At 40.7% G+C, this 21,518-nt stretch overlaps 3 protein-coding genes across 4 annotated transcripts in view; 1 reads left to right on the plus strand and 2 right to left on the minus strand.

Annotated features, from left to right (window-relative positions):
- The first annotated feature begins 2,912 nt into the window (after positions 1-2,912).
- irak1bp1 (interleukin-1 receptor-associated kinase 1 binding protein 1) lies at positions 2,913-5,610 on the plus strand. The gene is made up of 4 exons (XM_042390269.1): positions 2,913-3,226; positions 4,447-4,528; positions 4,923-5,053; positions 5,180-5,610. The coding sequence occupies exons 1-4, from the start codon at positions 2,952-2,954 to the stop codon at positions 5,442-5,444; spliced, it is 753 nt and encodes a 250-aa protein (XP_042246203.1). The 5' UTR covers positions 2,913-2,951; the 3' UTR covers positions 5,445-5,610.
- Positions 5,611-5,713: 103 nt separating this feature from the next.
- Positions 5,714-9,695, minus strand: si:dkey-261l7.2. Of its 2 annotated transcripts, XM_042390271.1 has the most exons (8): positions 9,583-9,695; positions 9,420-9,491; positions 8,963-9,107; positions 8,651-8,740; positions 8,374-8,468; positions 7,511-7,671; positions 6,270-6,386; positions 5,714-6,166 (listed from the first exon to the last, which is right to left on the minus strand). In XM_042390271.1, exons 3-8 carry the CDS (start codon positions 9,085-9,087, stop codon positions 6,056-6,058), a joined length of 699 nt encoding a protein of 232 aa, XP_042246205.1. In that variant the 5' UTR covers positions 9,088-9,107; positions 9,420-9,491; positions 9,583-9,695; the 3' UTR covers positions 5,714-6,055. The 2 variants fall into 2 exon arrangements, with proteins under 2 accessions (XP_042246205.1, XP_042246204.1); XM_042390270.1 differs by lacking the exon at positions 9,583-9,695 and having other exon boundaries at positions 9,420-9,573.
- A 399-nt stretch (positions 9,696-10,094) lies between these two features.
- Positions 10,095-21,518, minus strand: part of LOC121882210 (pleckstrin homology domain interacting protein) — a 35,419-nt gene continuing 23,995 nt past the window's right edge. Inside the window, exons 26-40 of the mRNA XM_042390267.1 lie at positions 20,975-21,099; positions 20,067-20,149; positions 19,808-19,919; positions 18,677-18,738; positions 18,421-18,576; positions 17,727-17,847; positions 17,511-17,636; positions 17,137-17,212; positions 16,901-16,960; positions 16,639-16,791; positions 15,857-16,009; positions 15,395-15,606; positions 15,051-15,292; positions 14,783-14,929; positions 10,095-14,688 (exon numbers count right to left, since the gene is read on the minus strand). Of these exons, the coding sequence (XP_042246201.1) occupies positions 13,979-14,688; positions 14,783-14,929; positions 15,051-15,292; positions 15,395-15,606; positions 15,857-16,009; positions 16,639-16,791; positions 16,901-16,960; positions 17,137-17,212; positions 17,511-17,636; positions 17,727-17,847; positions 18,421-18,576; positions 18,677-18,738; positions 19,808-19,919; positions 20,067-20,149; positions 20,975-21,099 (2,538 nt within the window). The 3' untranslated portion in view covers positions 10,095-13,978. The remainder of the gene's footprint in view (positions 14,689-14,782; positions 14,930-15,050; positions 15,293-15,394; positions 15,607-15,856; positions 16,010-16,638; positions 16,792-16,900; positions 16,961-17,136; positions 17,213-17,510; positions 17,637-17,726; positions 17,848-18,420; positions 18,577-18,676; positions 18,739-19,807; positions 19,920-20,066; positions 20,150-20,974; positions 21,100-21,518) is intronic.

Genomic DNA, 21,518 nt, shown 5'->3' on the forward strand with positions numbered 1-21,518 from the left:
CGTTTGAAATGTTCAGTGTCTCTTAGGACCAGTCTAAATGTGCTGAAAGGTATTAAGGAAGCCTACTTAACTTTCAAGTCTACTTTTGCTTAAAAGCATGTAAAGAGCCAGACACAGACATTTATGGGCTTAATTAAGCAAAAAGAAGTCAACTCATCTTCTTAATACCCACCAAAAGCCCTTGTTTGAACTCAACAAAACTTGTTATTTACAATGAAATGCAAAGAGTGTACCAATGTGCTTCCCAAAAAAGTACATACTGAATCTATACTGTTATTGATTAGATTCTGTATAAGAGACATAAATCATACACAACACACACACTAATCTTGTAACATATTCGATGGCTCCATTCAAATTAAGTTCCCCTGGAAGCACTGCATTGCACAGGTACTTTTGAATCTGAATTATAAATGTCAGCCTATTAGTTAAACACATTTGTAACATGTTACACCAACTGATGGGTTATGTTATATTTTTGATATTGCTATTGCTATGAATTATATTTCATAGTATCTGTGTGAGTCTTTAGACACTACTTGTGCTACTCTGTGTTTAGAGCAGGTATGGCCTCTTCCTGCTGCACCTGTTTGTCAGTCTTTACTCCAAAGCTTTGACCAGTTGTTGCCAGCAGCAGCAAAGAAGGTTAAAGGCGAACGTTGAGACAGAGACCATATGTATTTGACACATGTATGTGAAGCCTATGTAAGAACAAATGTAGCCATTAAATTATTAAACAAAAGTCAGAACTTAGTTACCTGAATTTCATGTTGCGGGTGGACAGTCGATGTTTCAGCAATGGCGGGTCTAATGGATATGAAGCTCAAGGAAGCTAACTTGGTCCTCTTTGAAAATATTTGTAAAATATTGGCACTGCTAAGCCTCAATGAAAACAAAAACATAAATCCACTGCATAGCATTATCAGTCGGGTGCTGGTAAAATTAAGCTCTTGACCAACTTGAGTTTTCTTGATATTTCTTAGGCTTTTTCTACAAGTGGTAGCTAGTAGGTAGAAGGGCAAACAATTAACGCATTTCATGTAAGTTATTCCTTATGACTCATCAAGTAGGCTAATTAAGAGAACAAATCACACATGTGATAAATGTGGACTAAATCATGTGACAGTCTGACTTCTTAAAAATGCTAATAAACACGCAGTTATATCCATAAATTCCCAAAATATATAAAATACATAGACTATTAAATAGGAAGTTACCATATACAACATAAAGGAATAAATACACCAATGTCATCCAAAAAGATACACACATGTAATGAAAAAAATGAAAATTGGGTAAAATAAGGTAGACTACTTTTTTTTCAGTAATACATTCCAAAAATGCAAAAAAAGATAGACTTCTAATGACATTAAAGGATGCTATTGTGTACAAAATGACCATAACATACAAGATACAGCACAATAAATACACCTGTACATACAATGACGGCCCCAGATCTTCAGTTTATGTTGCATATTCCTAAATAATGTGTTTGTCAATTTACCCTCATTCTGTCAATAATTTATTACTCCATAAAGAATGAAGAACAAAGGAAGCAAGGATGATTTTTCAGGGAAGTAAGCTCACATGTTGTAACATTTTGGAGCAGCTTTTGCTTAATGTAGAGCTTACTTCATTGTGCACAACATTGATGCACTAAATATATCTTAGTTTTAGGCCTTTTATCTGTTTAATCTCCTCCATTGAAGCAAGTGGAGGAATTTCTTGCACGTTCTATAATAGTTGGGTCTATCTGATGATTTAATCCTCTTGGTGCTTTATTTCCTCACACAGCCTGAGACAGAATTTCAATCAGTATCGGCTCTACTAGGGCTGACGACAAGCTACTGCATATTTTCAGAGCAGATTGCGTAGAACTTCTCACTGGGGTGTGTGTGACCTGACATGTCTATGCAGGCGGAGCTCTGCGCTTAAATCATGCGTGTCCCAGACATCCGTATCCTCTGCCTGTACAGGTTTGTTGTTTTCTTCCAACAGTCAATTTATGCCCAGAATCAACAATCAAACAATAAAAGCAGGCTAATAATACTATCTAATTTCAGCTACACCGGTAATTGTACTTCCTCAAACCCTTATTTTAGTGGATCATATGACATTTATATGGTTCCAGGCTTGCTATGTAGTAATTTTATTAAGTGCAAATCAATTTAGACTTGTGAACCATGCAAGCACAATATCAGAGATAATGAGGGTCTCAACCCTTTATGTTCTTGTCCCTGTGATGTTTCTGCTTTCATTTTCTCCCTGAAATGTTACTAGGTCTTAAGGTGGGAAATTGGCGGTACAGATTTCCCTGAATATCAATCCCTGATCCCATTCACACATGACCCCATGCAGGAAATGTTCCTGAACATTTCAAGGATAGACTGCATGTGTGAAAGGAAGCTAAAGCTTGAGTTTTAACTCCTCCAAGACAAAGCTTCAGGTAATAAAGCAGGACCCATGTGAAGGTCCTTATAAGTTTGATATTGTATTTTATCAGTGCATATTCCCAAACAAAGTTACAATTAAACATATTATCACACTCCTATTGAAACATATAATTGACCTGGGGCCTGTGGGGGGGCCCCAGAGTATGGGGCCCCTAGTTAGTTTAATGATCTGCTGCAGAAGCTCTTCATAGGGGATGTTAACAGATTCATACATTGGGGTCATACTGCTCAAACAAAGTACTTCTCAGCCTGTGAGAACAGCTGTATGCCTCTGCATTATGAACATTATTTTCAGTGATATGCATAATTTGATCAACTTTCCCCCCAGAAATTCCTAACAGGTTAATTATAACATTGATTCGATTACAAATTAGAAAAGATTTGACTAAAAATGGGCACTCCACTTTTTGTAGTTCTTTTACCGATGTAGCCTACAAATCCCGACGTGCATTGCGTCTATTTCCATAGCAGCGGGAAGTTAGTTTGGCGTCTTCCATCATGGATAACCCGAGCCGTGTATTCGCTGCCATAGTACCGGCTTCTGGTCGTGAGTTCACCGGTAGTGAGAAAGGGCAGGAGCTGGAAGTGCGAGCGGTAAATCGACAAAGTTCCGGTAACCGGGTAAGAGAGGTCCAGGTAACCGGAACAGCGGAGGTTTGCTGCCCGGCGGACAGAGTGTCGGTGCGGGTCAGTGTCGGAAACAGCAAGGAGTCAGTCAACGAGGTCACAAACAGCGTCTCACGGCGGCTCGAATATATTTTACAAGCTCTCAGGTGAAAATCTACTCAACACTTTCAACACTTTTACAAGCAGACTAACAGTATATTAGGCTAATGTTAGCTAGCTGGTGTTATAATACTTACATGTGACGTCAGTATCAGTTTTTATCCATTGAACAAACAGCAGAGTAACTGTTGATGCTCTCTGCAATGTGCCAGTGGTGGAAGAAGTATTAATAACTTTTAAACTATGCAAATATAACAGGAAGTACAGAAATATTAGCATCAAAAAGTACTTAAAGTAGCAAAAGTAAAAGTACCCAGTAGACCAGTAGTTCTCAAAGTGGGGTTCGGGGACCCTCAGGGGTCCCCAACAAAAAGGGGAATAATTTATTTTCACTACAATTTCATCCATAAGTAACACAATGACAGAATATATGACTATTTTGGTCATGAGTTTCATACACTTTCTGTAATAAAACATCTAAAAGCAAAAATCTTATCAGATTGGGGATACTTTGACAAAGTCATCTAATTTGAGTGTTATGTTATTGTATTATTATTATTATTATTATTATTATTATTATTAATTTGGCATTAATCTGTAAGCAGCATTTTAGTGTCTTATCTGGTTGAGATACTGTTGGGTAGATTACTCATTAACAACGCTTCATATTTTATAAGAAGATCATATGTTTTGGATGTTAAATCTTGACTGTCAAAGTGAATCTGTTTGTAAATGATATGCAAACAGAATAAAAAGTACAATATTTCCCTCTGAAATGTAATGGAATATAAGAATAAAGAGGCTTAAAATAAAAATACTCATGTTAAGTTCAAATACCTGCTAAAAACTACTCAGCTTTGTAACCACTGAATCTAAATTTCATCTCATGGTTTTCTCATATAATCTCAAATAATCTTGTTTTTATTTTGACAATCTTACATTATTAATTTCTAGTTTACATTGTGTATGTATGTCATTTGCTATTGTGTGTAGCTTTTTATTTTGTATTTATTTATTTTTTTGCTTTGTACTGTTTGTTATTGTGCTGTTATATGACTGCAGATGAAAATTAACTTTAAAGCTAACTCCGGTGCAGTGCATCAAATGTTAACATTTATGTTTAAAACTGTACATTGTCCCAATAGATGCAATACAATTACATAAGTACTGTACTTGAGTAAATTTGTGTGTGTGTTTTATTAGCATACTCACACCTTGTTTACAATGAATGTAGGGTAATAATTTTTCATGCATTCATTCTGCTTAGACAACATGGCATAAAGGACGAAGACGCCACAGTGAGGAGGTTTCTCCACCGAGAGGCAGACCTGTATCACATGGATGCAGAGGTATCTGTATGGTTTTACTCGCAGCCAATTACTGCAAGCATTATTCAATTTAATGCGATGTGTGATTGGCCCCATACCACAGCAGGTACAACCCGTACAATCTATGGTGATAATACTTCATTGTACAGTTTTGTACAGTAATTTAATGAATATTTCAATAATTTGAACACTTCTAAAGTATATTCGTGTAAAAATCATTTGGATTGGGAGGAGTGGTGGCATTTTACGCAACTGAATGCCTCTGTTGACATGATATTGGTATCACTTAGCTACTAGTTTTGGTACTGGTATTGTAATTTTTTAAAAGATACCCAGCCCTTTATTATATGTGTATTGAGTTGTATATAATATTGTAACAGAATATCAGTGCAGCGCTGTGTCTTGGTTCCCGCAGGTCACGGTCACGTTCTCAGATTTTGAGAAAATGGAGCGAATATGCAGCGTTCTGCTGGAGAAGCTGGACAAGAGCGTCTGTGTGGGAACACCGCAGTTCTACCACAGTGCTGAATGTCTGAGTCAGCTGAGGTAAAAAAAACAAAAAACAAACGCACATCTCTCACCAGGAAAGATTTGTCCTTATATTGATTAAATGTATTTGATTAGTTTGATTTGTCAGTTGTAACTAATGTGCATTTTGTGTCCGTGTTCTAGGCGGCGTGTTTGCGTTTCAGCGGTTGAAAACGCTCAACAGAAGGCCAGCGAAGTCAGTCATCTCCTGGGACAAAGTCTGGGACCCCCCCTACTGGTCAGAGAGGAGGACACAAGGGAGTGGAGGAATGAGGATGAGGACGATGGAGGCAGGAGAGGGCAAGGTGCTACGCCCCTTCCTCACCTTCCCCGTACACCCACAATCACTGCCTCCTCACGGGTGTCTGTCTCCTTCAGCCTCAGAGACAAAAGCAGGAAAAAACTCTGAAAAAACGTTTGCCACTGATTCATGAAGCCACAGAGATGATTGTCACAGTTTAAAACACTTTATTTCATAGTTTTAATGGCTGAATATAGTTTTGTTTTGTTTTTTTAAAGGCATTTTTTCCACTTCAGCCATCTTCAACCAATCAAAAAAAAGATTTTCAAAGCAATGCTGTCTTTTTACTGTTAACTTTAACATTCCAGACATTCAGATCTGTCTTTTAAAAAAATCAAAACAGATCTGTTTAAAATTAAATCTTTGCACATTAAATTAAAATACTGTATATTTGTACATCTCAAAGAAATAAAAGGTTGAACAACTGCTCAATACATTCTTAGAGCTATGAGAGATATTCCCAAACGACACCCTCACATTGAGATCCAGCAAGGAGGGATTAAACAATTATCCTCAGTCTCTTCAAAGCTTGACCTTTCTTTGTCAGTAAATTCAGTATTTCTAAAGAAAACATTGGCATTTTGCATCCACTCATTACAACCCATGATTGATAGATTCCAGTAGACTCCACAGACAAAAAAAGACCTCGAGACCAAGTTCAACAACACCACAGAAAGAAGATGAATTTGTCTTTTGGACAGATCTTTCAGACCGAGCAGTCAAGCGTCCTCCATGTCGTCCTCAGGGTAGATCTCTTTGAGCCAGGGCTGCATGATGAACCGGTTCCCATCAAAATGTGTGAAGTAACTTTCCAAAGTGGGAATGTCCGGCTAGAAACATCCAACAGTGAGTCCAAGACATACTGAGTGTGTGTGTGTGTGTGTGTGTGTGTTTGTGTGTGAATCGGTGTGTGCTGTGTCTTTGAGTACATACCCTCATCCCTGTGATGCGCTCCAGTTGTGTCTGAGGTAGATATGCAATTAACAGAGAGGAGGGTCCAGGCCCGCTGAACAGTACCTTGTAATGAGGTGTCCTCTCTGCTGTGTTGCCCTACATGCACACACATAGTCACAGGAGTCAGTGAACTGGCAGATTTTTCCACTTTATACATTTAAAATGCAAGAATTCAAAGTCTAAATGTAAACAAGACAAAGGGTAAGACTATGGTACAACCTCCTAACGCTGATATTCTCATCAAAGGTGAAAAAATTGACATAGTTACTGATTTTAAATATCTTGGTGTGACACTGGATCCACATTTGAACTTTAAGAAACATGTTAAAAAAATGGTTAAAACCATAAAGTACAACATAACAAATTTTAGACATATTAGAAACTGTCTCTCTTTGGACGCAGCCAAGATATTTATGCATGCTATGATTCTTTCCCATAAGTCTTATTGCATCACATGTTGGGGGCAGGCTGGAGAAACAGCCATAAAACCTCTTGAGTCCTCATACAAACAAACTCTAAAAACTCTGGACAAAAAGCCAATGCATTTCCATCACTGCAGGGTACTGCAGAAATACCATTTACTGAGCTTTGACCATTTTAGATTATTCTCAAATTTGCTCGCTCAGGAAGTTCTGTTAGATCCTCCATACAAGATTGTACCGTTTGGTCGCACTGCATTTGGACAGTCAGCTTTCTCTGTGAAAGCCACAACTCAGTGGAACGTCTACCTGATTATATGAAGAGCTGTAGTTTCATCAATACATTCAAGGCCAAATTAAAAAAATCAACTAAAGACGAATCAGCTGTGTGACCACTGAGCCTAGTTTACATTATTCATTTTTAATTTACCTTGTGGGTGTATGTGATGTGCTGTTGTGTGTAGCTTTGTATGTTGTATGGTGTGTTCTGTGTTTGTTTGTTTTTTTGCTTTGTACTGTTTGTTATTGTGCTGTTGTATGTTTTGATTGTGGTGAACTACGGATGCAAATTAGCTTCAAGCTAACTCCAGTGCAGTGCATCATTTATGCTTAATACTGCACACTGTCCCGTTCAATAAATCAAATTAAATCAAATAGGAGCCAATTACAGTAGTAGCCAAATAGCCGCTGGTAGTGAGGATGAATACTCAGATCTTAAAATAACACACTCTGTGAAAAAACAGCAGTAAAATGTACGAATAAATTTGGTCAGAAGTGACGTGTAGAGTTGTGGCTGCTAACCTCAGAGCTGGCATACACTCTGTCAACCCACTCCGGAGGGGCTCGCATCTCAGGGTCCCAGCTCACCACCACACCGACCATATGGCCTTTCCTTTCCAACACCACCTCTCCGACCCGCAGAAACACGTACGGGGGCCTGGGGCTGCGCACTTCCTTGGAGGCTGCAGGTATGAGGAGAAAGAAAGTGTATCCCGTGAGGCAAATTTTTATTGTGCAGCTTTCACTGAAGCCAGAGGTTATTTACTGTCTTATGGAGGTAAAATGATAAATATGCTGTAAAAGAAGTACTACACAAAAAAAAAATAGAGAGATGCTCGCTATTTTTCCTTCCTGCCCGAGCAAGCTGTTGGCTGCTTCCTGTAGACGTGCAATTAAACTGAAGACAGGAAACAGCTTGGGGTATCAAATGCTTCAGATTTAACTTTTTCATGTATGATCACATGGCTTTGACCAAAATAAGCTTTACATTTACCTTAAATTGACAGAAGTGTCATATCACTGAAGTTTCACACAATTCAAACAATATATATGTAAGAGTTAAGAGAAGTTGGTGGTACGGTGCTCAACGTTACAATTAACACTGGATTTAGTACTTGCATCAAATGGGATAAAGATAAAATAAAGGGGGGTGCAAAGTGGAAATCCAGACCAATAAAGAAAAAAAAAAGTCTTAATTAATTTCTCAAAAATACTGAATATGAGAGGCGAAATTTCAGTTTATCCTAAGAGTGTGGCTGTGCGTCCTGTTGATCTATTGTAACTGTGGTGATAAGATAAACAGGCTCCAGATAAAGTAATCACAGATTCTTCTATGTATTACGTCCACTAACCAAAACTTCACAAACACGTATACAGACACGAACCTCCAAAGAATCCCTGGTCATTGTCATATATCATGCTCTCTATGGCAAACGACTGCGGAGCCAATTCTTCTTCCTGCCCAAAACCAACCAAAGACCTTCGGAAAGCAAAAATATTGTTGAGTTATCGATCTTTATTCCTCTTTTATTCTGAAGTGTCCTGACAACAACTTAAAAAACACACAAAATCTGGAAGCAGAGATTAACAGGAAAGAGTGCTTATCATAACACATGTTTTGTGGTCTCAAACAATCACAATGGTAAACACTTCTATACTCACGTGACTTTGGATATTTGCTGGTTTGCCCACTCCATCCATGCTGTACCATTGAAGAAAGATGCTCTCCAGTCTCTACACATTCTTAGGAACCTGAAACATGGTTATCCATTAATTCAAGGTGTTTATAAGTGCATTAGAGGCTTATACTCTCCTAGTATAATATTCTAGCTGTGAAGTTTTTCACCCAGAACAGACAAAGAAGAATTTTCAAGAATTTCCACGGACGTTTTCTTTCCCTTACAAAGTTGTCACACATTACACTGACGCATAAAGACCTTTTTTTTTTTTTTTAACGCACGGATCAGGTCCTACCGTGTGGTCGCGTGGTAGCGTTGCGCCGCAGAGTTGCCGCTCCACCGGGAGATGAAGTACTGCGCGGGCACAGCGGAGAGCAGCAACACGAGCTGCAGCACAGCGGTAGACGTGAGCTGAGGCATGAATGTTGCGCCGCTGTCACCTGCGGACGGAGACACGCGTCAGGTGCGTATATGTGGCAGGTGGAAGACCCAAACTTCAATCAGCGCAAATTAAACATATATAAAGACATATATTTAGAGGAAGGAGCCTCCAAATGTCGGTAAAAGGGTTCCTTTTCTGGACTGCCACACTGTTTGTAAAGTTAGTAGGCCCTGATATTAATCTGGTTCGACCTCAAGCTGACTTGGGAAGTAAAAACATTATGTGGCGCAGCAGAATTGTCGAGGAAGTGCAAATAAAGCAGCATTATTGTTAAAGCTCATTACTGTTATTTAGTAATTATTACCCTTACCTCGTCTTAATATCCAAAAGTCTTATGTTCAACTATCTGCCAAACATTGCGTCTGAGGGAGTCTGTTTGCGCCTGGAAACCAGAACAGAGTGACACGGTTTCACTTCTGTTTTATTTACATAAAGCACACGCTCACTCATGCCGCCACCACCTGTGTATTTACATTTTTACTAAAAAAATGCCAAACAGGTAATCTGCCCAATCGTCGCAGCCCACGAAGGAACCGGCGGACCTTTAGTGGCTCGCCACGTCAGGCGGAGCCGAGCCTGTGAGCTCCGGGCGGGGAACTGGCTTTTACGCAGTTACGCTTTGGCAACACAAGGTGGAAGAGTTGTTCATTTATTCAACATCCATGTATGCAACTGCCTGCATGAGTTAATATGATTTTAAAAAATAAATAAATAAAAAATAAACATCTGAAAAACAAAAATCTTTTTAAATGAGGGTCCTTGACATGAAAAAATTAGCTTATAGTATAGTAAATTATACTACAAATCAGTTAGAAAAACATGCTTTAATCTTCAGAGAGACCCCATATGTATTATGACTTAAACCAGATTCTTCTTAATGGGGTGAATGTTATGAATTCAATTTATTTTTTAAATCCCTGAACCTGTGAACAAGTGTACGTAATCTTTTGAAATGACACTGAAACAAAGAGAAAGGAAAAGTGGATATGGAAACACAACTGTTTATTTACTTAAAATATTGGTATTGACTAACAGGACAGCAGTACTCCCCTACACATACATTCTAGCTTTATGCTTCTTTTTTGCATTAATTCCTTTATATATAAAAAGTATCCAAACTAACAAAGACATCCTCTTCAATCAGTTCGTGTGAAACAGAAGACCCCATTTTCCCTTCCCGTTCTGTTCGCTCCCATCCCTCATCCCCCTTAAAACGTCCCCGAAATGCTCACATGCAGCCACTTCACACACTGTGACCTTTAACCTCTGACTTCCTCCCCCCCCCCCCCCCCCCCCCCCCCCTCTGCACCCTTGATGGCTGGTCAGAGGCCACAAAACAGCACAACTCTGCCACACGTAAGCACAGGCCCGTGGTAAATGATACATACATGAGCTCCATAATGCAGTATGTGTGTCAAGGTAAGACTTGCGAAGTCAAGCTGGAAACCGCCGCCAACAGCGAGCTGATAACAAAAACCTAACGAGGTCCACCTTGTGAAGCGCTGTGGACCAAGCAGACGGGCAGAACAGATGTGACTGATGTGAAGTAAGTGGAAATGAATTAATACACCAATTCTGGCTTCATTTTAAGGCCCCTTTGAAATGATTGGATGTTGTTAGTATTACTAATATGGTTAAAATAACCCGGCCAGCAATTTTAAATCAGCTCTGTAACTTTGACATAAGTACAGGAACAGGTTTGATGTTCACTTTGATACAACAACTGTATTCCCACTTTAATGGGAAACCAGAGGGGAAATAACACATCCCTGCCCGTAGCCTTATTAACTGGGCTGCTGTGTACTTGGCGCATCATAGCAACCAACTGTTCCTGATTCAAAATTACTACGTCCCCACCGCTATCTGGCAAACATACTGTTTTTGCAGTTGGCTCATGTTAAAAGTGAGCTCAGAAGCCTGGGCCTACAATTTAGTTTCCACGCTCTGACCATGATAATCTGTGCATATATGTAAATAGGATTATTTGTGATTGAGATTTCAAAAAAAAAAAAAATTCAAATCCTTTATGTGCCTATGAAGAGTTTATAGAACAATTTAATGAATGAAAAGCCATAAAAAGTCATTAATGAACACATAATACCCACAAAATCTTTTGTCCGTAAAATGCATCATTTTGTGGGCAAAGATAATAAGCTTCCTATCTTTAATAAAAACATTTACTTTCATGTCAACAGTCACTTGTGGAAGAAGGTGTTCTAGACTGTCTCAGTTTAGAATAAAACTCTTCATATACACAATATAAACAAAGCCAGGCTGACTGAAAAAAAAAAAAAGTTGAAAATTGTATCCTCAAATAAGTGCGGTAGAGTATAAAACACCATCCCAACAATACAACTCCACAGATCTAGCCACTGATATATTATTGTCCTGTATGGCAGGAACACGGACAAAAAAAGAAATCCCCCCCCCAAAAAAAACAGTTGACACAACATCTGTAAAGGAGCTCAACACACTCACTGTGGAGACAGTGATTCAGAAAAATAAACACATTCAAAAGCCATGGTCTAAAACTTCAGTGCCCAAAGACAGAATTTGGCATTGACAAATCCATAACAAAAAAAAACAAACAAACAAAAAAGTATTAACAATGATAAACAGATGAGATATATGTTCAGTAATATGTGACGGTAAAGTACTATGACATGAACCGGGTGTATATACGTAGATGCTACCGTCCAGTTCTCCCCAGTTAGTCCCACAACACGAGTGGAAACTTTCAGATTTTGGCATTCACTTCCTCTGTGCTGGGTTACTGAAAACAGAAAATGATGTCATAACGTGAGGCCGCCATCTTTTTATAAACTCAATCCATCAAGGTGTGTGTACAGAGAGAGAGAGTGACTTAATATATTTGCCTCCTGTCAGATTGTTTTTTTTTTTTTTTCAGTCTTTTCTCTCTTTCATAGAAGCCTGTCAGGTCCAGTCCAGTCCCCAAAGTCCAGTTCTCTGAACCCAGCGACGAGCAGAACCAACAAGTCCAAAAAAAAAACAAAACAAAAAAAAAAGACCCCAAAAGGAGAAACCAACCGAGGATTCAATATGCCAGAGTAGCAAAGGCACACAATCAGAAAAGATGAACATAAGACCTGTCTCTCTCTCTGGTCCGCTCTCCGTCCAAGTTAAGTCTGATCCAGTTTGATCTGGCTCGATCCTGTTTGCTTTTAGGCATGAGAAAGTGCTAGAACATGCGAGACAGAATTGTGTGTGTGTGTGTGTGTGTGCGCGCGCGCGCATGTGTGCGTGTCGCCATAGAAACATATCAGCATTTAAAAAGTTCATTTTTATATGTTAACAAGTGAAAATACACAGGGTTAACTCCCTACAACTGCATTGATAACCGGTCTGTGGTAAGTGCATCTCAAAGCTAGTCGCCCCAAAGCTCCTCTGGCTGTACCTTAGGTATAAACTGACGATAGGTTGGTTATAGGATAATACATTGACATGAATAATGGTATGCTTACAACAACAGTAAATTCTTTTTTGAACTGCTATAAATACATTTCTTTGAGAGGTTTCACAACGATCAAACTGTATGCCACTGTTTGTACGCTGAAATTGAATGACACTCAATTGTGTTATAAAAAACACACACACACACACACACTCTTTCAGTTACACCCACTCGCATAGTCACAACTTAGTTTGTACACATATAGGTACATGTACTTTGCAGGGCAGAGGCCAAGCACGCTTATACACACACATACACACATGCACGCACGCACACACACACACACACACCAAAGACATAAAGGCACAAGGTATTGCTAATGTTGAAGACGCATTGAAACATGATCTATCTAAACATATAAATGACCCCTTTCACCCATGCATCCTTTATCTCCTTCTCACAGTAAAAACAGCGTCTAAAGAAAAAAAAAAAAAGAGATGCTTTCTCTTTCTAAATAACATGCAAAAAAAAAAAAAAAAAGAGAACACACACACACACACCGCACACATCAATAGTAAACAAAACCTACAGATCTACAGTACCTGCAAAGGTACACCATTTGGTATTTTAGCGCAGACAGACACCCTCAGGTCAGCTAATGTGTAAGACTTCCAAAACAGAGAGCCGATCATCACGTACAAATCTTAGAAAAAGCAGAGAGGGGGTCGTATAAAAAAACAGTGGGAATAATGGGGAAAAGGGGGCAAAAGACGTTGTCAGGCCAGCAGTCTGTAGTCCGTCACAGACTGAACTATTTCAGCTCAGTGGGTGTCTTTGACCAACCCAGCAGAGACACTTGAAAAGTCCTCAAAAATAGTAAGAGTAAGATAAGATACATCCAGCTCTCCTCATGATTTTTTTTTTTTCAAGTACTAAAACTCTGTTAAACAACGGATTTGCTCGGTCTGACACCCAACAGTGTTTAAGGTCAGACGGAAGTGAAGAGTGGTTCACCGGACAGGAGTGAGTCACAAAAAACCACCAACATAGGAGTCAGTAAGCATCTGTAGGATCCAACATGGACCAATAATGTAGGAGGAGTTGGAGCAAATGAACATGCGTTGTCAGAAAAGCCATCGACTGCAGTAGTAGATGTGCTTACTGGGCCAAGAGGAAGGAGAAGTGGACAGGTAACTGCGCTGTTGTGCCTCTCCATAGCCACAGCTTCAAATAGCAGCAGCTGGACTAGCGGCTCTCCAGACGTACACACACACACACACACACACACATGCACGCGCGCACACAAATGCATACAACACCAAGCATGACCTCTTCGACTCAGCCCTGCACTCCTCCAACGCATAAGCTAAGAAATCTCATCCGGATTTCTTCTCTGTCGCGGCAGCCAGCTGACAGATGCCTCCTCCTCACGTCCTGTGTCTGTTCTGTTGTCTCTGTTACCAGCCTATAAGGTTGGCTTTGGCCTTTTCTGTCAGCTTGCGGACACGGCCCTTTGAGGAGGTGCCAAAGGTAATTGATGAGTCCTCAAACAGCAGCTGCCTCTGCTCCTCCTCTGAGTCCTCCTCCATGTACCAGGCTGACCGTCGCCCCTGGTTACGTGTGCGCATTGACCCTCCTGCTCCCTCCGCTCCCTCCTCCTTTGGAGACTCCTTGTGATTGGATCGTTGAGGAGCAGTCTGAGGAGGAGGTGTGACCTCCTCGTTGGTTCGCCTGCTGCTCCTCCTCAGTGGCGAAGGCTCAGGTGACTCAGCAGGAGGAGTCGCTTCCTCAGTTCTTACCACTCTGGGCCGGCCGCGCCGTCTAGGCGTCGACGCCATACCAGAGTCCGACAGCACTGATGCCTCCTGCGCCGAAGACGTCCCGCCTTCGTCGCCCGTGGATTGGTCGAGTTCGTCGTCAGGGGTGGAGCTCCTGTGGTTGCCGCTTCTTCTCCTCTCCTCCATCTCCTGCTTGCTCTTCCTGCCTCTCTTCTTGCCGGGTGGGCGACCTCGGGGTCTGGAAGGGCTCGCCGGAGTTGTGTCTTCTGGAGGACTCACCGGTGGGTCCATTCTGGATTTCCGCCCCCTTCTCCCAACGCCGAGGGTCACATGACTACTGTGGCCGTTCAGGTGAACTGTGCTCTGAGATGAAGGGCTGGCAGGAGAGCCTGAGGGGGGTTTACAGGACAAAAGAAAGGAAATATGTCAATAACAGCCAGGTGACAGTAAAATTTTTGACTTTAAACAAACATCATCTCTTACCCGGCGTGTGTCGTACAGGCGTCCTGAGTTTCCGTCGGGTGCTTCCTCCACTGCTACTTTCCACAGCTGGAGAGGGCGTCACCTTTTCAGCAGCTGGCGGCGTTGAAGCCGACACGGAGTTATGAGCCCGCAGCGAGCGAGTAGACTCTGACGATGAGCGAAAAGGAATAAATAAAGGAAGTAAATAATGTTATCAGATAAATTCTTGGTAATAAACATTGTTTTATAATTACTCTTAGTGTGAAGTCGCATGTATCAATGATCTCACCTGCCGTGTTCGGTGTGTTGCTTGTAGGATAGTGTGAAGAGGATGAGGAGGGTGGAGAGTGTGTAGAGTGGCGAGCGGCACTGCGTGTACGCCCTGCAGCCGGGGTGTCGGTCTTCCCGTTAACCAGCTGAGGGGGCTGTTTCAGGGGGACGTTATGTCTCAGGGAGGAGGGTCGCGAAGGAGCTGGTGATGGCTCCCTTTTGCCGGTAACCCTGGACGACACACGTCTCTTCCTCTCTGGGCTAAATACAGGAAAGGGAAGAAAGAGCGGTTCAAAGAAATCAATCGATATCTTTAAATCTGTAAATACAGGAATTAGTTTAAATATTAAACATTCATTCTACCTGGATGCAGTGCTGCTTGCGGGAGATTCACTCCTCCTCCTCCTTCTCTTCATGGCGTGCCGTGTCTGTCTGTCCGTAGTGTGTCTTGTCTGTCTGTCTGTGCCCTGTCTGGTCAGTTTATCTGTCAGGCCGTGGATGGCCTTGTAGTCAGCCAGGATGGAGCTGACATGCTCCTCGAACAGTGCAGAGAGCCTCAGACTCATACTGTAGATCTGAAAACACAGTACAATATGTAATCTTAATCACTGACACACTATGAGTAAAAGGGATAAGTGTTGTAATGTAATGTAAGAATTTTATTTCATGCGCTCATTAAGGCATGAAAATAAGGGAGCAATATGAGACCTATTAACCAGACCGTGTGTGTGTGTGTGTGTGTGTGTGTGTGTGTGTGTGTGTGTGTGTGTGTGTGTGTGTGTGTGTGTGTGTGTGTGTGTGCGCATGTGTGTCTCACTCACTCACCCGAGACTTTTTACTGGGCGTATAAGCTTTGGAATTGCTGAAAATGAGCCGGACATCTTTGCAGAGCTCAATGGGAGACTGGTACTTTCCTTCTGTCAACGTGTTGAGAACAGTGCCAAAGTCCATCGGTGATTCAACTATTTGCAGATAGTCCTGAGAGAAGCGGAGTTAAGTTAAGATATTTCAATTACAGCTTTCAAAAGGTAAGAGCAGCATAAGAGGGGAGGAAGACGAAAAAAGGGAGGGTAAAGAAGTGACAAAATTACACATCACAGTTTTCAGAAATTCATAAAAAAAAGCAGTTTGATTCTGAGCTGGCAAATGATTCTGTGGTACCATATCCTTCACACAGGCTGAAATCTCTTACTGGAATTTTCTTGAAAAAAAAAAAAAAAAAAATCCCCCTCTTTGTGTAAACAACAAAACTCTTGCTCACTGAAACCGCAGAAGTCTCAGGGTACTTTCCCTTCACACTTTTTCCCCCTTTTACAATTCAAACATCTATTAGATTTAATCTTGTTTTCAGCTGTGAATGAAGATGGCTGTTCTTCAGAACATACAATCCCTTAGCCACAAATACCACCCCGTGTGTAACTGAATTGTAGCCACTTGTGTCCCAGGCTGACTGCGTAGCAAGGACCAAAAAAGGTAACTGGAAATACAAACCCGTACGGCCCTAATGGAAAACTCACGATGAGCTTAACCAGAATAATTCAGTTTGTTTCTAAGGAGGCCGAATGTATTTGGGAGCAATTCTGAACATAGAAAGCACGGATAAGTACCGGGTACTCTTGTAGGTCCACAGGTTCTCTGAAGGGCTCGGAGTCTTCACACTGAAAGATGAGGTCCAGCAACTCCTTGCAACGTCCCCTCCATGCCTGAGGGTCGTATGAAGGAGGTCGGGTTCGCCGTTGGCGCTGCATTGGTCGACGAGCCTGAACATAACATGACAAGACAATAAGCTGATACAAAACAGACTATTCTTCTTCTTTAGATGCAGTCTAGCATACATTCTGTCTATGTGGTGATAACTCGATGTGTGACCTTGTGATTTCGTGTGGATGTTCCAGGTGTATTAGTATCTTCGTCGTCCTCTTCATCATCCTACAGAGGAAATGAGGGAAAAAATACAGTTAAAACCTATTGTGTTCTATCATATTCATCTTACATAAACGATATTTTGGTTTAGCGAGAAACCCTTTAATTAATATCAGCAATTACTGTTTTGTTTGGACAGACAAGACAAATCGCTGTGTACACATGTTTATATGCAAACACACCTCATCTTCAGAGTCAGAGAAAGTCGCCTTCTTCATAGTTTTATAGAGCGGCATGAGGTCTGTCAGACTTTGGTCCCTGAGGAACAAAACAAGAAGAGAAGAGAGCAGAAATTACTCTGTGATCTAACTCGGGCAAATGTTTAAAATAAAAACTATCTTCATTCTTAAGATATGTGCATGTACCCAAAAAGCTCAATACTTGTCTGACTTTGTCTGCCATTTTCAGTTGAATTTTAAGCATGTTACAGTGCTAGATAACTGATTTTTGTTATAATAATAATAAAATATATAAGCTACAGATGCTGAGCAGTTAATTTTCCTCAAAAAACATATAAGATTCTGACTTAATGATACCACACATAGGACATACTCACTTAATGAATTGCAGCATGAGGTCAGAGACAAACTTGGCTGTAGTGACGATGAACGATCCCGGCTCATTGAATGTTTGGGCGTTGTGTTCAATGTAACGAACCTCCCACATCAGAGAGGATAGTCGTCTGAAAGGGAAATACGAATACGTGTGAGTGTGTGAATTCTCTCTCTTTGACACATACACATGCTAAAATCCTAAACAGATGTTTCGGTACCTGTAGAAGTGGTTCACCAGCCTTTGGCGTATAGTGCTGAGGTCAGTGATGTAGGCCACTACTGTACAGTACGTGGGGTAAGCTTGTAGGTCCACTGGAAAGGCAAATGGTGCTGCCACATCTGAGGATGACATGTTTGAGGGAGGATATTTAACAGAGCTGAACATCTTTGTCTCTTTCCAAACACAAGGACATGAGTATATCAGATATTACAATGACAGTGCATGTCTCACATCTTCATGCCTTTACCTTTAAGACTTTCTGGCTGATCCTGATACTATACTATATTTAGATGTTAAAAAAGAAACCTAAAAGAATTAAGCTAAAATCTTGTCATGTGAGCCAACTGCAGCATGAAGCGCTCATGTGTGGTTAAGTCTCCAAACTGTCACTAGAGGGAGCTCTCAGATCAGCTTTCTCTCACAGGAAGTATTGCAGTAATACAGTACATGGTCTGTGCTTAATATGACATTACATCACTTAACGGGAATTCAAGCAAGCACCTCAATATCTGGCACCAAGTATTCCTTTTAACATATGATCCGAGAACCCTACTGGCCTCGTGCTGATGAGCTCAGAGTGGTGACTCGTGTTGCTTTATAAGAAATGTGCCCTCACGCCTTAACTTCACATCATCCTGGCTCACATGACAGAAGTGGACTGTTATTTTCTAAGGGGCGTGATGACATCATACCAAGTGTGCAGAGCTGGTCGATGGCTTTGATGATGCGTTCGCACTCCTCTACGCGTGTGCGGCAGCCCCATTCTCCATCCAGAGGGACGTACAGAAGCTCCTTCTGCTCTTCTTCTACCAGCGGTACGCTCGTGCCCAACTCGTCGGGGAACGTGGCTACACAGAGAAAGAGTTTTACAGTTTTAAATTTTTTGAAATTATGAATTTGTAAAGAAAATAAATTTGTTTGTTTTGTGGGTGTATTACAGGCACTCACCATCATCAGGGATGGGCTCCATATCCCAAGGACTCATCTTCTCTGTGTCTCCATTATCCCAGCTAGATGGGGGACATTGTCGTGATGTGAGTCATCAGCATTATCGCATCTAGTTTACAAGCCTGCTTCTAGTCTGTTTGTTTTTTTAATACTATTTTGCAAGCAGTGATGTTCTTCTCCTCCAACAAGGATTTTTCAAATAGTGTGTCACCGTGAAGCACTCAGTACGGAGAAGAGAAAACAACTCAAACAGACAATATGATTATTAATGCTTCAAATTGGAGTGTCGCTGACAACAAAGGGGGCTTTTAGTTGGCAAAATCCAGTCCGTCATCCACGGAGCTTTTATCAGGTTTCTTGAATGACTGAAGACTTGGTGTTAGGGTTATGAGAGCAGGTGTCAGCGGCACAATCACATACAGCTATTCCGTCTATTATTTCTGTATCCTGCTTGTGTTGTGTGGAAAGTCATTATCTCACACTCGTTCAATCCCGGGATTCACTTTTATACCAAGTGACTAACTGTGCTCTCTCCACTTGACTAAATAGAAACTGAGTCAAACTTTTCACACTTCTGCTGTAGCCAACTTCAGTCCTTTAGATTAATCAGTGTCTTAAATCCTGGGTGAAATTTGTCTGATTAATATGGCTTCATGAGTTGCATTTTTTTTTAGTTCGCCCTGTACTGGAAATGAGTGCAGCACAACAGTGGATAAAACATGAATCAGGATTTTCTCAGTAAAGAGGTGACCATTTTGAATCTAAAAACAGACGACCTGACCCTTTTTGTGATACAAACAAGGATTTTCCTAGAACTTCAGTCCCCTTTCTCATCATCATCATCATCATCATAATCGAGGTGTCCTTGATTCTGACTCAGTTCGGTTTTGTTTTTTTGTTATTCCTCTTTTCATTTCTGTCCCCCTCTGCCTGTGCGGTCTGTCATGTGGGTTAATGCTGGAAACATTTGATGATGCAACTTGGAGAAAAAATGTGTAAAAATGAGAAAAAACACTCGGATCTACTTGCTAATGCAAATGCATCATCATGGAAATGAGACTGTATTGATTAAATATGTGACTATCTGTGCAACCTTACTGCAAATAGAATAAATCCAAACAGAGATCTTACCAGACATTGTAGCACTGAAACAGGCTGTCTTGATACTGGGACTGGTAGGGTTCCTGGCTCTCGATGGTCCCGAACCACCAGGCATCGTCAATCACTGACCGAAACCTGTCCCCTGTACAGAGATCACATAGCTATTTAGGTCTTCACAAAACAGAGCAAAGATCAGCTGACTTTATAAATCGAGTGCACCTGAAATAGTGAGCGCATCCGACATATATTTCATACAATTATCACACATGACAAGACAAAACCGGCTGACCTATACTCCACTGCCTCTTTCTGGCGTTGTCAAACTGCTGCCGCAACACCAGGAAGTCGATTACATCAGGCATGTCGTGGTATCTGCAACGTGACCAAAAAATGTACAAATGAAGCCTAAGACTGCAGACGCAAACATGACAAAAAAAAAAGTATCATCATGACTTTAACTGTGTACAACAGATATGTAAGACAATAGGCACGTACTGGTGGTAGCAGATAGCGGTAACAGTTTTACTTTATAATGTCAGTCAAGATTACTGGGATTAATGGTTTAGGAGTCTTGTCTTGAGTCGAGATAGGAATTAATTTAGAAAAGACTTGTTATATTTGAAATTAGATTAGGGGAATAGTTTAGGAAAACAGTTTCACACAGTATTGGCACTGGAAAACTCTATATTGTTTTAATGGAAAAATTTAATGTAGGAAATCTACCATGTAACAAAAGCAAGGGTACCAGACACATTAGAAAAAGCAGGTCGAAAAAAATCCCATTTCATAATAAATATGCGGTAAATGCTCGGTCCTCAAATATGTATCCGGTAATTTGTGCCTTTTACATTTCAATTACACAAGAAAATGCAACATTTTGTACGACTTTATATGAGATTTTTCAGCATTCTTATTTTGATGATTGCACTTTAACGAACTGTTCGGTAAAATAAACCCCCCATGTTGTAACGCTGACATTTTATAACAGCATTAGGCAACTGTTCATTGGTATTTTACATTTTGAAAACAGAGAAAATGATGAAAAGAGAGAGAGAGAGTCAAGATATGTCAACATTTACTCTCACAGATGATAAGTTGATATTCAATATTTATAGATCATTTGCTCATTTGCAGCGCTGGCTATGTCAGGTTTATTTAAAAGCCGCAGACCCTCTGAAGCTCTTTTGAGTATCTTACTTCATAGAGAAGGATCCTCCGGTCAGTTTGCCGGTGTCCGGGTCGAGGAAAGAAAGCTTCAGACAGCACAGTGTGGGCAAACCCACCTCGTACTTAATGCCAACTATCTTCATCAACTCCTGCTCCTGAACAACACAAATAAAAAAAACAAACAAAGCAAATCAGCACAACTAATTTCCTTAAGTTAAACATAGTTCAATGCACTACTTTTAACTTTCTATTGATACATTTTCTTTTCAGTGTGTCAGTGTATATGTAGGTGCAGAGAGTGTTAGCAATGACACTGGAGAAAAAAATGAGATTGGGAGACAATAATGCTTTAGTGTTGTCATGATTGGTTGTTCAAATTACAAAAAGAAGATATACGCTACATTTCACACGCTATAGGCAATACATTCACAAAGGTGCACACTGTTGCTGCAATGCATTATGGCTCACAGTCTTCACAGAAATTGCTATTTCAGCCTCCACGCATGGAAAAGAAAAATGCAATCCTATACGCTGTTACTTTTAAGTGTTCAAGTGTCTGATGGTGCTTTTTTTA

The sequence above is a fragment of the Thunnus maccoyii genome, chromosome 17 (assembly GCF_910596095.1).
Source record: "Thunnus maccoyii chromosome 17, fThuMac1.1, whole genome shotgun sequence".
In the NCBI taxonomy this organism is placed as follows: Eukaryota; Metazoa; Chordata; class Actinopteri; order Scombriformes; family Scombridae; genus Thunnus; species Thunnus maccoyii.